The 15,590-nt window shown below is 44.0% G+C and overlaps 3 protein-coding genes across 5 annotated transcripts; 2 read left to right on the top strand and 1 right to left on the bottom strand.

Annotated features, from left to right (window-relative positions):
- Window positions 1-239: 239 nt before the first annotated feature.
- On the top strand, window positions 240-1,362 carry lsm7 (LSM7 homolog, U6 small nuclear RNA and mRNA degradation associated). The gene is made up of 4 exons (XM_056604221.1): window positions 240-338; window positions 598-688; window positions 820-891; window positions 971-1,362. The coding sequence occupies exons 1-4, from the start codon at window positions 333-335 to the stop codon at window positions 1,111-1,113; spliced, it is 312 nt and encodes a 103-aa protein (XP_056460196.1). The 5' UTR covers window positions 240-332; the 3' UTR covers window positions 1,114-1,362.
- An 89-nt stretch (window positions 1,363-1,451) lies between these two features.
- Window positions 1,452-12,216, top strand: tmprss9 (transmembrane serine protease 9). Of its 3 annotated transcripts, XM_056604219.1 has the most exons (17): window positions 1,452-2,240; window positions 2,365-2,430; window positions 3,029-3,237; window positions 3,350-3,477; window positions 3,578-3,645; window positions 3,748-3,923; window positions 4,026-4,070; window positions 4,349-4,462; window positions 5,352-5,517; window positions 6,580-6,854; window positions 7,135-7,277; window positions 7,934-8,234; window positions 8,616-8,729; window positions 9,009-9,177; window positions 9,491-9,756; window positions 10,014-10,150; window positions 11,166-12,216. In XM_056604219.1, exons 3-17 carry the CDS (start codon window positions 3,093-3,095, stop codon window positions 11,325-11,327), a joined length of 2,409 nt encoding a protein of 802 aa, XP_056460194.1. In that variant the 5' UTR covers window positions 1,452-2,240; window positions 2,365-2,430; window positions 3,029-3,092; the 3' UTR covers window positions 11,328-12,216. The 3 variants fall into 3 exon arrangements, with proteins under 3 accessions (XP_056460194.1, XP_056460195.1, XP_056460193.1); XM_056604220.1 differs by having other exon boundaries at window positions 1,452-2,430; window positions 7,934-8,222; XM_056604218.1 differs by having other exon boundaries at window positions 1,452-2,430.
- Window positions 11,972-14,009, bottom strand: timm13 (translocase of inner mitochondrial membrane 13 homolog (yeast)). Its single transcript, XM_056604222.1, has 3 exons — window positions 13,764-14,009; window positions 13,480-13,548; window positions 11,972-13,361 (listed from the first exon to the last, which is right to left on the bottom strand). Exons 1-3 carry the CDS (start codon window positions 13,881-13,883, stop codon window positions 13,263-13,265), a joined length of 288 nt encoding a protein of 95 aa, XP_056460197.1. The 5' UTR covers window positions 13,884-14,009; the 3' UTR covers window positions 11,972-13,262.
- Window positions 14,010-15,590: the final 1,581 nt, after the last annotated feature.

The following is a 15,590-nucleotide window of genomic DNA, read 5'->3' as shown; positions in this document are numbered from 1 at the left end:
GGAAATGTATGTGCGAACGACTGCTCCACTAACCTATACGAAAATGAGGTCAGCTCAAACACCCAATGCTTATTATAAAAACATTGAAGCTCTAAATAACACGCATCATAGCCCATGATTTTTTTTTAAGACTGTCTGATATTGCCGTACATTTATTTGAGAGAAATTCGAATAGTGAAATCAGCTATATGAAACACCACGTTTATAGATTATAGTGGTCAAATAGAGGTGTAGGAACCTACACATCATTAAGCATATGATAGAATGCTCGGCGATTTCATTGGTGGAAGAACCCACGTGGTATAGGTCAACTTCCGTGTCATTCTGCGAAAATGGCGGTGAGTTCGTATGCTTTTCGTTTTCATTGAAACAATTCAGTGATGTTCTACGATGTCACCCTTCCCTGTTGTTTCTTCTGCATGCGTGTCTGTTCCAAGAACCGCAAATTCAAATGAACCCCTTTTTTGCTAAATGTATCTCCATCTACGGAGTTAACAAACTGTTTCGTTTGCCTTGTTAGCCATGCAGAGCTAACCACGTTAGCATAAATGTAGTGGCATTTGTATTTTCTAAACACACTTTCCTCGTGTTTTGCAGGATAAAGAAAAGAAGAAGAAGGAAAGCATCTTTGATCTGTCAAAGTACATCGACAAACCAATTCGTGTAAAGTTTCAAGGAGGTCGAGAAGGTGTGCAACATTGTGGATAGTTCCATCAGTGCCTCACCATAACCCAATCAGCGTTAATTAAATAGATGGGAAGGCATTTCATGATTGAAGCAGTCTCCACATATTCTAACAATGTTATTTTGTGTTAACAGCGAGCGGTGTTCTAAAGGGATTCGATCCCCTATTAAACCTGGTGTTGGATGGCACGATCGAATATATGCGTGGTAAGAGCAGCGTCTTTGGTCCGAATGTTAAAATTGAATGTTAAGCGTGGTGTATCTAACCATCGTCTCACCTCTGCAGACCCCGACGACCAGTTGAAGCTGACGGAAGATACGCGGCAGTTGGGACTGGTGGTGTGCAGGGGGACCTCAGTGGTGCTCATCTGTCCCCAGGACGGCATGGAGTCTATTCCTAACCCCTTCGTCCAACAGCAGGACGGATAAAATGCAGCCCTTTTCCCTCAAGCACTCACACACAGACATGTACACATCCTCATACATCCATACATTTTATGAAACATTATTTTACAATGATTTCTCGCTCGATCATGTCTTGGCATTGATGCATGTTGCATTCAATGCTGGTTTTTGTTGTAGAAAAGGCATGTTGGTATTTGATGTGCCTGAAAGCACTTCACTTTTTCTGTTTATACCTAAATTAAATGACAAGGCAAAACATTATTAACTTGTAAAGAGCAATTTGGGCTTTTTTCTTTTTTATTCAGAATAAGTACAGTTTTAACTGTTTTCTTGGTTGTTTTTTTGATAAAATAAAATTTAAAAACAAACTTTCATTTTTTTAAGTCGTGTGGTTTCATCCAAGAGGATCAATGAATTTAATTATCTCTAGTGTATGGAGATGGAGGCTGCTGAGCTTTGAGGCACTCAAGCCTGTCTGCTCCCTGACAAAGAAGTAATTGTAGTTTTCCATGGATCCCTTCAGGACTGCTCTAAGCAGGGTGGTAGGATCAACTTATTTATTTGCGTTTGGATCGTTCCTTTGGGCGGATGATCTTAAGGAAAAAGGTTACTTCGTAGCCCACTAGGCAAGCGGTTTACTTTTAATAAAACGTGGCTTGTGTGATCGTATTATTTCGCAGATATATTCAATAAGAGTATATAAAAAGATAATATAATATTTCGTAACTGCCATAACTGGTCCATTCGCCCAGGTCTCCAAATTAGTTTTACTGTGCAGTTTAAAGTTTCTGCATTTAGAAACGGCAATCTTGGTACATTAAATTAAGTCTAGCGTTGTGTAGCAGGGGTTGCAGTCGTGTAGCCCCTCCTCTATGCAGTCTCAACGGACCACCGCAAGCTAGAACTGGGGTAGTAGTTTATGGGTCATAATGAGCCTTTATACAGCATTTAGATGTACAATCTCTACACTGGCGTTTGTATCTGTCAAATTATTTCAGTGTTATGTAAAGTTGTCTCAGGGTGTTATTGTTGACAACACAAATCCCTGTACACACCTGGGTGTAACCAAACATGATCTCGATGGATCTGGACCGGTGGGAGGGGGTAGCCATGACGGGACTTTTGAAGCTCGTTGGGCTGCCTGCGAAAAGGTGAGTCGCCCTTAGCGTTGACACGGCACGCCCCTTGGCAGGTGGAATAAATAGCTTACTTCTTTGCCCTGTCTGTTCTCTTCCATCCGTCTATTTATTCTTGTATGGGACATTTCACACCCAGAGACCTTCGACGTCCGAGAATAACTTTGAATGCGCACTGCACGGGCATCAGCGACAGAAGTGGCAAGTGAGTTTTCTGGTTGAATATCAAGTTTTAAATTTTATTTTTGCGTCTATTCTATAATGCACCTGTCGTCGACCGGAGTGAATTACTGTGACCCACGGGGTCTACAGCACCACTGGGATTTAGGGCTGTTTAAATTTGTTTTAAAGAGTTTTCTACTCGGGCTGTCAGACCCAATTTCTGTGCGGATGGTAATATGGCCTCCCTGATCTAGTTTACTCTTCCCAACCCCCCAACTATGCCAAATGAATCCTTCAGCCGCTGTTAGACTATTTTCTGCATGTTGATTATCATAGTACTACTTTATTTGATACGGGCTACATCTCTGCAAAAGATCCATTACTTTTCCACGTGAATACCAATTCATATTCTTTGCATAAAGACCACCGTTATTATTCACACTCTGTGTCGGACGATCCACCAGGCTCCCACTGGTAGTAATGCAGAAGATGCATACCTTACAGGCAATAACAGCTTCCCTTTGACCTTACTATGACTTTCTGTTAGTTTTGTATGTCCTTATCTTATATTATATGCAAAAACATATATTGTTGGCCAAAAAACTTTGATAGACTATGCTTAATTGTACACATTCTTCCAGGGCAAGTATGATATTCTGGACACTAGACTGCGACCTGTAGACTTGGTGCTGCTGTAGAGCCAATATGGCGGACAAGAAGGATGGAGGAAGCCAATGGTCCACCACAGGTGCTTCCTCTGCTCCCTCCAACCATGGGTCACACCGGACCATCCTTCTTTTCTTCATCCTCCTCTTCCTTCTCATTGGAGTCCTGGTCGGCGTGCTCGTTGGTGGGTCCAACCATATTGACACAAAAGTGTCATACTTGTTCTTGGCTTTGAGTGTTTACTATGTTACGTATCCTTTTTAATTGTTGTTTTTTTTCTACCCCACCATTGCTAGTATACCTAGTGCAGGAGCAGCATTACTTTATGGAAACGGTGGAGTTGAAGGGTCTGAAGTATAACTCCTCGCTGCAGGATGAAGGCTCTGCTTTCTCCATAGTACTCTCTACCATCCTGAAGACCAAGGTAACCGCTTAGTAGTACCATACAGGTGTCGCCATATCACCAACCGACCACTGTCCACAGTGTGTCAATTATCTTCTTTATCGTTTTTTTTTTTTTGCAGATCAAAAATGTCTTCATCGCCTCATCAGTATCCCACCACTATATTGATTGTAATATTGTTGCCTATGGGTAAGTCAGAACCAGATGGTTTCCTCCCAACAGTCCACCATCGTATTGACAACAGTTCCCCAGAGGCAGCCATGATGAGCATGTGTGTCCTTGTCGTTCCAGTAACATCAATGGAGATGTGATGGCAACGTTCCGCCTGGTTTTCAGTGTTTCCAAGGCCTGGCAGTACACCGATAACTTTGTCCAGGACTTGCTGAGGGCGGGGCTGAGTTCGGCGCTCCATGGAAGGCCCATGGAGGTGCCTTTGTTTGGCAAGATCAGTGCAATCCTCTTGCTGGGTACGGTGGTCACAGGAAGATGGTGCACTGCTTGCAGCTCTCGTGGATCCGTAGGATCGAGGTCACGATTCAATTAACATTTGTCTTTTGTCTCTTGTTAAGGGGCCAGCGGGAAGTCCTTCTACTCCATCGGAGATGAGATTAGTGGTGAGAATGAGTTATTCACTAAGTGTACTCACTGTGTACTTAACATTCTTTAACCCTTTTTAAAATATTGATCTATCTGTCTGTCTGCCCGCCCGTTACATTCATGTGTTTTGAATGGCTGCTTCTATAGGTAATCACAGCACACCTGAAACAAATCCTTGACTCTGTGTTCATCTTGTCAAATACAAATGAAAGCATTTCCCTATACAATGATTTGTGCAAATGTTTCTACTTCTGTGTATTTACCGTCTCTGTCCCCCATGGCTTTGCTCCTGTAGCCCGGTGTCCCAACCACACCTTCGCCTGCGACAACGGGGAGTGCGTCACAAAGTTTAACCCAGAGTGTGACTTCGTCTCCGACTGCTCAGACGGATCGGACGAAGCTCGATGTGGTACGTAACTATGGAAACTACAAATACAATCCGTCCAGTCAAAAGTGTAATCATTTCGATGGGTCAGTTTAAATTGTTTCTCACTTGCAGATCTATCGTCTATCTTTTGGATTAGGGTTCGATTAAGTGCACTGACGGGCACATTTGCTGCACATAATCACTCAAACTCGCATGCACATGCGACATTACGTCACATTCCATAATCCTTAATCATTGTTCAGTACAACATATAAAAGTTGAAACACGGTGAGATATATTTGCTGTCAATGCTTATGCTGCCCATTGATCACCCGCAAAACTCTGGTTCCTTTCACAGATGCATTGTGAGTATTGTAAAACACTGTAGAACTAAAAGTTCAAACTAACATAAATCAAAATAAACTATTAGTTCATACACTTGGTTTACACACTTTCATACAAATAGCAAACATAATACTGACCACTTTGCCTGCTTATCAAAAAATGAGGGGGTCAATTAAAAAATGACTCCTGAACAAGTCTTCATTAGTTAAGATCCACTATGAGCGTTCCTTAATTTGTGAATGAAACACGAAAACCGTGAAAAGTGAACAAGGCCATCCAGCAACGACCGCACCAGAAGCCAATGAGTGCGACATTATTGACAAGTGGTCAATGACTGCCATTACAATGTTAAAGGCGTGATGAACACCAAGGCTGCCAGAGACCTCAAGAGTACAATTCACGTTTTTGCAAATGCTCTGCGGAACATCTAGGCGTCATTAACCTGCCACAAATATCCCCGAGGAGGACGGTCCTGTCGGAGTACTTCCTCTTACCTCCATACCGTGGCTAACTTTCCTCTTCCTCCACTCTGGGCTCCGCTCTCCGGGGCCCCACACTCTGGGCTCTCTGTTCTCCGGGGCCCCAGCCTGCGGTACGCGCCCTGCCATGGGGACCCGCGTGGTGGGCGGCGTGGACGCCCGGCGGGGAGAGCTGCCGTGGCAGGTCAGCCTGAGGCTCCAGGGACGCCACATGTGTGGGGCCTCCATCATCAACGCCCGCTGGCTGGTCAGCGCGGCCCACTGCTTCGAGAGGTCAGTTAGCAGACGCTATAGTCTAGACTATAGTTTAGAGACTATAGAGGCTATTGCTCCAAGGTTGTCTACAGGTAGAATGTGGACGTTGCGAACAAACCTAGAATATTTTTCAGCTGGCAGCTGGCAAACACCCTAAACATTATCCTAATAAACACAAATGTATATATTAGTATTGTCAATGAATAATGATATTAATAAAACAATATATATTTATTATTTAGGTGCGTTATTTGTACATACTTGCGATTGGCTCCCAGAGGATTGTGGGAGGAGTTACAGCCCGTAGGGGGGAGTGGCCTTGGATTGGCAGCCTCCAGTACCAGAGGCTCCACCGCTGTGGAGCTACGTTAATCAATTCATGAAACAATTCCTAAGACTAAAAGTCGCAATGGCATTTGAACTAGCTCTTAGCTTATAATTGACATATCTGTAGTCAAGGCTGATTGATTGCGATTTCAATAATGTAATCAATAAAATCCCATCTATAGCTCGACCTTCCCTTTAACCCCTCCCACTCACGCCATCCACACAGCCGAGCTGTTTGTGTCACACAGATGCACCGCCAGTTAGGGTGGACAGAACACTGTTATACTGTTTTATTATATTATGAAATTATCCTGCCTTTTAACTGGGAGGGTCTCATTCGTACACATCGAATATTATGTAGCAGACGCTTTTAATTCCATTTTTTCAGAAGAAAGAGAAACAATATATTGCTGTCGGTACAGTAAGGATGTACTGTACATCGAACTGTTACATTAACCCATTCCCTTTATACAACAAAGACAGCTAGGATAAGATGCTAAGCAATGCTAAGTACTATTTTCAAGTGCAAGGAAATAAAACATGCAATAATAACACAATTAAGGGCCAGGACCTACAACATACAATAAGTGCGTACATTAAGTGCCAGGACGTACAACACAAAATGAGTGAGTACATTAAGTGCCAGGACGTACAACACACAATGAGTGCGTACATTAAGTGCCAGGACGTACAACACACAATGTTGTGTGTTGTACGTACATTAAGTGCCATTAAATGCCACTCTGCTCTCAGAGACAACGACCCCCGGGAGTGGACGGCCCTGGTGGGGGCCAGCCTGGTGAGTGGGGAGGAGCCAGAGTCCAGGACGGTGAACATCAAGTCCCTCGTGGTGTCCCCGTACTACAACCCCCAGACCACGGACAACGACGTGACGGTGCTGGAGCTGGAGACCCCGCTGTCCTTCAGCCCCTACATCCAGCCCGTGTGCCTGCCGGCCCCCTCACACGCCTTCACCCCCGGGCAGACCTGCCTGGTGTCTGGCTGGGGGACGCTGGGCCAGTTCAATAGTGAGTACAACCCCCCCCACACACACACGCTGGAACACACAACACGCACGCGCACACACACACACGCACGCACGCACGCACGCACGCACACACACAGACTCTCACATACGTACATGTACCTATTGGCAAAAGTTTGAAAATAACAAAAGATATTCACATATATTTTTTCATAATATTGATAGTATTATTCTGGCTTTCTATAACAATACTCCTTATTGTCGTCACTGATCTTGTATTTTAGCCTGTCGTAATGTGTGATTGTGTTCTATTCTTTATCCAGCTGAGGTCCCTCCTGCATTGCAGAAGGCAGTAGTGAAAGTCATCGACTCCAAGGTGTGCAACAAGTCTGCAGTCTACAGAGGAGCCGTCACTGACAACATGATGTGTGCCGGATTCCTGCAGGGCAAAGTGGACTCGTGTCAGGTTAGTTCTGGGGAAAACGGAAAGAACATTTGAATTAAAGGTACATTACTTGACAGAAGTATTGTGCATAATGTGAAAATGAATGTGAGAAGCAGACTTTTAGAGTCTAGGTTGCCTAGATTAAGCCACCATAGTTAAGTCATCGTGTGCGTGTGTGTGCGTGTGAGTGTGTGCGCATGTGTGGAAGCGCATGGCATCGCTCGTCAACCCATTGTCCATGAGATGTATCCGCTTACATGATCTGCCATACAAACAACATATTCCTTACAGGATGGCTTTCTCTTAGTACACCAAATCTGTTGGAGTTTTTCACACTTGTCCTTGCCTGAATGCAAACCTAATACATGTTGCTACCAGTATGTCACTTCAGGTGAAAGGTGGAACTAAAAGGAAGCCCAGAGGACGGATATCTTTACCTGGCTATTGTCACACCCACTCATTAGATTTTGCAACATGGGAATAGGTTGGTTTAAAGAGGATAAAATAGAGAATAGTGGAAAGGGGAAATAGCCACTAGAGAGCATCATAGCTCTTCCTGCTCCACTTTTACATTTACACTTCGCGGACAATAAGGACATTTGACACAAGAAACTCCTAATGGGTAAATCTTGGTGACCGCTTGATGCGTCTGAACCGTGCTGCGTGTGCTCTTCCAGGGGGACTCGGGAGGGCCCCTGGTGTGTGAGGAGGCTCCCGGCAGGTTCTTCCTAGCCGGGGTGGTGAGCTGGGGGGTGGGCTGTGCCCAGATCAACAGACCGGGGGTCTACTCCCGGGTCACCAGGCTCCGCAACTGGATCCTCAGCTGCATAGAGAACAACCCGGCCCACCCGCGTCCGGTCGTCAGTCACACGGTGCCCGCGGTGCCCCCAGCGCAGGAGAACCTTATCCGTCCACCACAACCAGCGGCTATAGACCTGGACGTTGCGTACCCGCTACTCACACCCGGTAACGTCCACAGTGCGTCGGCTTAACTATTGAAACATGCATTTTAGATCGGGCATTTTAGGTTGCCTTTTGAATATCTGGCCGAGGACAACAGATGTAAACTAGCCTCTGAGGCCAAGTCTGGTTCACTTACAGTTTGACTGATGATAAGTGTGTAATGTCCCTGAAATAAACCAATTAATAAAATAAAATAAATAAATGTATCATCCGATTTCAAATCTAGTTCATGTAATTCTGTGCAACATGGCAAAAAAAAGCTATTGGAAATGGAGCAGAAATATTAATAACCGGATCTATTTCTTCATCATCTTTATCGGAGGGAACGAACCAATGCAAACCAATTTATTTGAATAGCTGATGCTTAGCTTACCTCACTATCCATGTGTCTGCCAGCCTTAAACTGCAGTGGGAACTTCCGGTGCAATGCCAACTCTTGCATTAGCAAGGTCAACCCAGAGTGTGATGGAGTCTCCGACTGCCCCGACCAAAGGGATGAAAGAAACTGTGGTAGGTTAAAAACATATCATTGAACAAAATAAAAAAGGACTGTACTAACCTGTTCCTTATTTATATTGTAGGATTTTTGTTTATATTTTCTCCTTGTCAGAAAGAAAAACCCAGTAATTTCTTTTTTTTTAATGAAGTAAATAACTAAGACGTTATAGTCTCACGACTAATGTAGATGGTTAACGCAAAGAAAACAAATGCACCCCCAATTATTGAAATGATTGAACTGGGGATGGCAAGAAAACCCTATTCGAAATTATACCATTCTGCTTGTTACAGACTGCGGTCTGCGCCCTGCGATTGGCTCCCAGAGGATTGTGGGAGGGGTCACAGCCCGTAGGGGGGAGTGGCCTTGGATCGGCAGCCTCCAGTACCAGAGGCTCCACCGCTGTGGAGCTACGTTAATACACAGCAAATGGTTACTCACCGCAGCCCACTGCTTCAGAAGGTACCTCTTCACTGGAAAATCACTGAACTAAAAAATACACGAGAACACTTACGCATAAACACAACATGCATTAACAAATGACATCAATATTACCGAAAGCGAAGGTTTCCTTTGAGGTACATAAAAAAAAACTATTTTAAAAAAGCTGTGATTTCAGTAGGAGAGTAGTCTACATTCACTAATATGGAAAATGGCACAAAGGTAAAGGGGTTTCAAGAAATTATAAATCCTTGGGTGGGTTTTGTAGCGTCTGTATGTGCTTCCTACCTAAAACTGCATACTAACTTACTTTCTCATATCCCAATGTGGAAAGTGACCCCGTCCCTACGAGCTGGTCCGTCAGCCTGGGCTCGGTGCTGCGTTCAGGCGTGGGGGCCCTGGTCATCCCCGTCCAGAGGATCGTCCTTCACCCGGCCTTCAACAGCACCAACATGGACCACGACGTGGCCCTGCTGGAGCTGCAGGTGCCCGCCCCCAGGTCCTACACCATCCAGTCCGTCTGCCTCCCCTCGCCGGTCCACCACTTCCAGAAGAACACAGAGTGCTACGTCGCCGGGTGGGGGTCAATGAGGGAAGGCGGTGAGAAGACTTTGAAGTCGTACTGCCGTCGGTTGTGTGTTCTGAAGACATATGTGTCGTAACTAGCTAATTCACTAATAAACATAAACCGACTTGCAACCATGGTTGATAACATTATTGAAGGTGATTATTTTTTTTGTTACCAAGAAATAAGAGTACACTCCAAATTAGTTGACATAGAAGACTTGAACCCCTGACAATTAGAACAAACTCTTAACGTATCCCCCCCCCCCCCCCCCCCCCCTTTATTTTCACAGGTTCATTGACCAACCTGTTGCAGAAAGCTGCCGTGAACCTTATTGATCGAGCGGACTGCCTGAAGTCCTACAGCAGTGGCCTGACTCCAAGCATGATGTGTGCCGGCTTTATGGAGGGAGGCAAGGACACCTGTCTAGTGAGTTAAAATAACGCTTCTTCACAGTCTGGGGAACCACTGAGCCTCCGATGCATCTAAAAGTGGCGCGATCGAGGCAGATTATGTAATGGATGACAGGTTCGGAGTACTGTTTCCAAGGCGGATGATTAAGAGTTTTTTCTCTTGCAAGCGATGAAGACTGAGGTGTGTGTGTTTTTGATTAAGCCATAAAAATATATCTATAAATAATTGTCATACCAATAGTAGAATTTGTGTGGAAAAGAGAAAATAATTAGAGCTCAGCAATTGCAGGTTATTTCGAGAACACTGTTGCACTTAAGGGAGATGCTTATCCGACAGAAGAGAGAGACTTCTTCTTTACTTCCTCAAACTACAGAGCTCCCTTTCTCACCCTCTTCCTCTTTGTAATCTTCTTATGTAAGTTAAACCACAGGCATTCCTGTCTCGGTCAAAGCACCTGGCATCTCCCCCCTCCAATCCGTGTGACATTTCCCAAGTAGTACTCGCTCTCCCTCTTACACACACGCTCTCCCTCTCAGCCGCTGCTTTCGCTACTCTTCTCTTCCTTAAAGTAGTCACTTGCCACTGCATAGCTGTGGTGTAGAACATAGTTTGTGGTTTCGAACCCCAATTTCCACAGTCTACCGGTAGGCAGCCTAGAGCAAGATGTGCAACCTGAAACTATCTGCTCATCACGTGTATCGGAACATGTTTTCTGCTTTGGATGAAAGTGGGTCAAGATGGTACAAAACAGGTTGTCATATAGGTCGTTTGTGTGAGGAAAGAAAGTGAATAAAGTTTTTAGTGCCTGCTAACAAATGAATAAAGGACTTGCACAAAATATATATATATATATACACACACACACACACACACACACACACACACACACACACACACACACATATATATTTGTAGCTTTTCGATTTTTTTAATTCTCTATAGTTGAGTCATTTCCTTGTCCTCTTTGCACCAATGTACCAAGAAAAAAATCTTTGTTTTGGTTAATTGACTCTTTTTCCTCTCTCTACAGGGAGATTCTGGAGGTCCTCTATCTTGCCGCCATGCTGCTGGTCAGTGGTTTGTCGCCGGTATAACCAGCTGGGGTCACGGGTGTGGCCGCGTAGGCTACCCAGGAGTGTACACACGCGTGACCTCTATCAGGGAGTGGATGTCTACATACCTGCCTTTCTGAAGCGCAAACCGGGGGAGAGAGAATGATCCAAAAGCAAAGGACCAGTCATTATTTCACCGGAGGTGGTGGAATTCAACTTCATAGCATCTCCGGTGTGTTGGACTAAACAGAACTATTTCTTTCTGCAAGAACAATGCTGTGATACACCGATGTCCGCTTAAGTCGGTGATGCAGCAGGGCAGATTTCTGTTGTTCTCAATGGGCTCATATCTCTACTGGTTCAAGGGTGCTGATTCTGTTACTGTGTAATCATTTGGCCAGTGATTCATTTCTCAGAAAGGAACAAGAGCTCCAACAAGATTCCCAGGATAACATCCTCAACTGTGGTCTATGGACACTTAACTTGCACATGCACATTGTTTGTGTATTTATTTTGCAGTTATTTATTGTCCTGGCTTACACATCAACCTATGCAGATTCAGTGTGTGTTTGTGTGTGTTTGTGGGGGGTTAAAATATGTGTTTTATTCAGTTGTCTCATTTGTATTCACGGTATAATCAGGATTAAGATGGGGCAGTTTTACTGGCCATTTAGCCTGATATATATTCTTTAACAGGGTACTCGGTCGGTCAATCCATCACTACGTTGTTTTAACATTACATTGGACGTTGCGAAAACAACCAAGGCATACATTTCTGTATCATAATTTATTTTTCATGTTGGGGTGGGGGAACTCCCTACAGCTGTTGATATTTGGTGTTCACCACATCTGACCCTCCGTCAGCACCAAGGCAATCCTGACTTAAACAAGCCCACTACTGTGCAGGACAACAGATAGAGTGACAACAGGTCAGACAAAACCGTTTTGTTCCCAGAGATGTACTACGGTTATGAACTCGAGACTTCTGACCGCATCACTTTTATTAAATGACATTAAACCGGAAACCATGTTGACAAGTGTGATGAATTCGCCTTTTGACACCCATGCATGCGTGTGCTCTCATCTGCAGTTGTGCATACACAAACGTTCTAAGTGATGAGCATTGGCATGACATTTTACTAATTCTCATATGGAAAGCCGCTCAAATATACAGGTTGGGCAGGAATTCAAGAAATTATAAATCCTTGTGTGGGATTTGTAGCATCTGTATGTTAACTTTATTTCTAACATGCTGATGGGGGAGGATATATATCCAGATGATATGAGGACTGGTGATTACAATTAGGGCATTTAGCAGACGCTTTTATCCAAAGCGACTTACATCGGTTAATACACATTGACAGTCAACCATGCAAGGCGACAGCCAGCTCGTCAGGCTTAGTAAGGGTTAAGTGTCTTGCTCAGGGACACATCACTCAGCTAGGAGGAGCTGGGGGTCAAACTAGCAACCTTTCTGTTACAAGACAACTGCTATACCTCCTGCGCTAAGGCGACGCTGGTGCTGTGTTGAACAGCTGGTTTTAGGATCACATGTTCCAGCTGGACAGGTTCTCGAACAAAAGGGGCCTTCACAGTCTGTAGTTTGATACAGTCTGTAGTTTCATACTAGATAATCTTGGTTCGGCCTGATATTTTGTATGAGGCCATCATCTTTAGTAGTAGACACAAGTATAAACATTAATATTGCATCACAAAAGTAATGGCACAGACCATTTAGTAAATGACCAATTTCAATGAATACAGATCTTTTTTTAACCAGAAGGACGATATTTAATAACAAAAATTAATTAAACAATAGGAATATTTTATGCAGTTCACAGAATAAAATTCAACCGCCCACCACAACAGTTCCAAGGCTGGACTTTACAAGCGTTGATAGCCTGCCTGGGAGGTATTCTCTCAAAAGTTGGTGGTATGCTTCGGTCAATACACACAGTGCACCAATCGGAGCCTCATCCTAGAACATAGAACCATGTTCGGGTTGGTGCCAGTTGAGGTCATGGATGGAGGTCAAGGGGTGGTTGCTAGGAGACGGCTTGGGGTGAAGAGGTAGTTCAAATACGTGATCTTTCCTTCTGCAACCGGGAGTTGTAAGCACGAGACACAGTATTCCAGCAATCCATATACCGGTCCATGCACATCGCTATGCATTTCTAAAAAGACAGGAAAAGAAAAAGCAATCATAAAACATACAGAAAGGTGAAACAAAGTGAGTAAGAAGTTAAGTCAATCATGGATACCAATTTGACATGGGTCCAGGGGAAAGCATACCTGTTCAGAGTTGTCCAGGTTGCTCCCGGGTTTACCTATACACTTTTTGAAACACTTGTCTGTCATTCTCTGCAACACACGTGAAGGTGTAAACGTTAGGACCATTCATGTGAGGCCTGTGCAACTTATTACAGCATTCATTGATGGTGCTACCAGAAGGGTCGTCGTATCAAAATAAATACTACCACAACAACAACTTTATATTGGCCCACACGACGGCATAAGGAAGTTAGCGTCAACGTCATTCGCTTATTTTCATTAGATAATTGATTCGCTCACTTTACCTGCAATAGCTCCTGAGCGTTAGCCACCGCAATCTGGACCTTGACTTGCTCCATTATGGCCCCGGAATCCATTTTTCCTCCTGCTCCACCCGAGGAGAAGTCTGACCCGTACCCTTCCATGCCTTGATGTTGTTGATCAGATGTAGGTTTTCTTTCTTAATGCACGTGTGTAGTGACCGGGCAGCTGGACGCCGTAGAGTTCTGCAATGTGTTCAATGCCCTTGAAAGCGCCGGTAGTGTCATTACGTATTTCCGTAATAACACATTTTGCAAGGGAAATGTAGTTCTGTTTGTAGTTTTTTCGTCCACTCGGTCAAACTCAATTATGATTGGTTAGAAATAATAAATGATTTGTTCTGCAGGTTGGGAATACAGCCACTAGATGACGACAATATACCAACAGCCAACAGAACACTAACTATTTGCCATCCAATTTTTCTGCGGTCCTTTCGTGAAGCTGAACTCAGCTTCACAAAATGTGATAGGCTTTGGGGTGGGGAATATAAAGGAGATTATGGCAGGACGAAAAATAATAAACACATTCTTGCGTTGTTAGAGGAAGGAATGAGTGGACTGTTACATTTAAAATGACTGAACCAAAATACCTCATTATTAGGTGAGTGCTGCATACATGGACACACCATACCCATATGCCTCCAATGCCGGTGTCTAATAGTTGAAAACAAATGCGTCGTATAAAGACCAAAAATAACGATAACGTTTTTCTGGACAAAGACGTCTCATCAAAGCATGTATTTAATGTCACATGGTGGTGGAATGGTCTTTGAAATAACACCGTAAGTTAAGTAATTACTCAATACAGATGGAATGGAATAGGCATTAATACTTCAATATTATACTACATGGTTTCAATTACACACTTTAAATGACCAGAATGAACCTAATATAGTAAAGAGCTACCATATTTGTATAGCCAATAGGCCTAACTGTTGTTGTTGTTGTGGTTTTTGTTGTTGATTTTGGTCCAGACATGTAGACCATCATCAGACAAGCTTGCTTCAATCGATTATTATTCTCCTTTTCTTAGAATGACCTCACTGAGCAAACCACCTGCTGTGTGTGAATGAACGCGTACACTACAGTACAGGAAACAATGGAGGAGCCGTTGCTTTCCCGTCTGATGAGCAACACACACACACACACACACACACACACACACACACACACACACACACACACACACACACACACACACACACACACACACACACACACACACACACACACACACACACACACACACACACACACACACACACACACACACACACACACTGCATTTGGCATCTGTCTTGAAACCGGAAAGGAGATAGGCAATATGAAGTGCTAAAGTCTGTTAACCCTAGATTACAATCATGAATTCATTAAACTAATCTCCTTATATCCGTAATCTCCTTTTGGCACACTTGTGTGTGTGAAAGCATTAGGCTGTAATAAGCTGCTATGGGGCAGTTTAAGTGGACATTGCCCACCATTTTCCGGGGGAATGTGAATTGCAGTGCGCTTAGTACCAGCTTATGATGGGTTGAATTAAAATGTGTTGCATTGGAAAACCTAATCGTACCGTCCTACATGAAGCACAGGCCCTGAATGTAAACATCGTGTCAGGGACAATGGAGAATCATAAGAAAGGCTTTTGAACTCATTTGAACCAGCTTCCTCTCCTCTCACAACAACTATCTAAAAACAGCAGCCACCGTTTAGCAGTTGTTGAGAGAGAGAGAGAGAGAGAGAGAGAGAGAGAGAGAGAGAGAGAGAGAGAGAGAGAGAGAGAGAGAGAGAGAGAGAGAGAGAGAGAGAGAGAGA

The sequence above is a fragment of the Gadus chalcogrammus genome, chromosome 12 (genome assembly GCF_026213295.1).
Source record: "Gadus chalcogrammus isolate NIFS_2021 chromosome 12, NIFS_Gcha_1.0, whole genome shotgun sequence".
NCBI classification, from domain to species: Eukaryota; Metazoa; Chordata; class Actinopteri; order Gadiformes; family Gadidae; genus Gadus; species Gadus chalcogrammus.
Note: the sequence above shows the minus strand (reverse complement) of the source record. Positions and strands in the feature narration are given on the sequence as shown.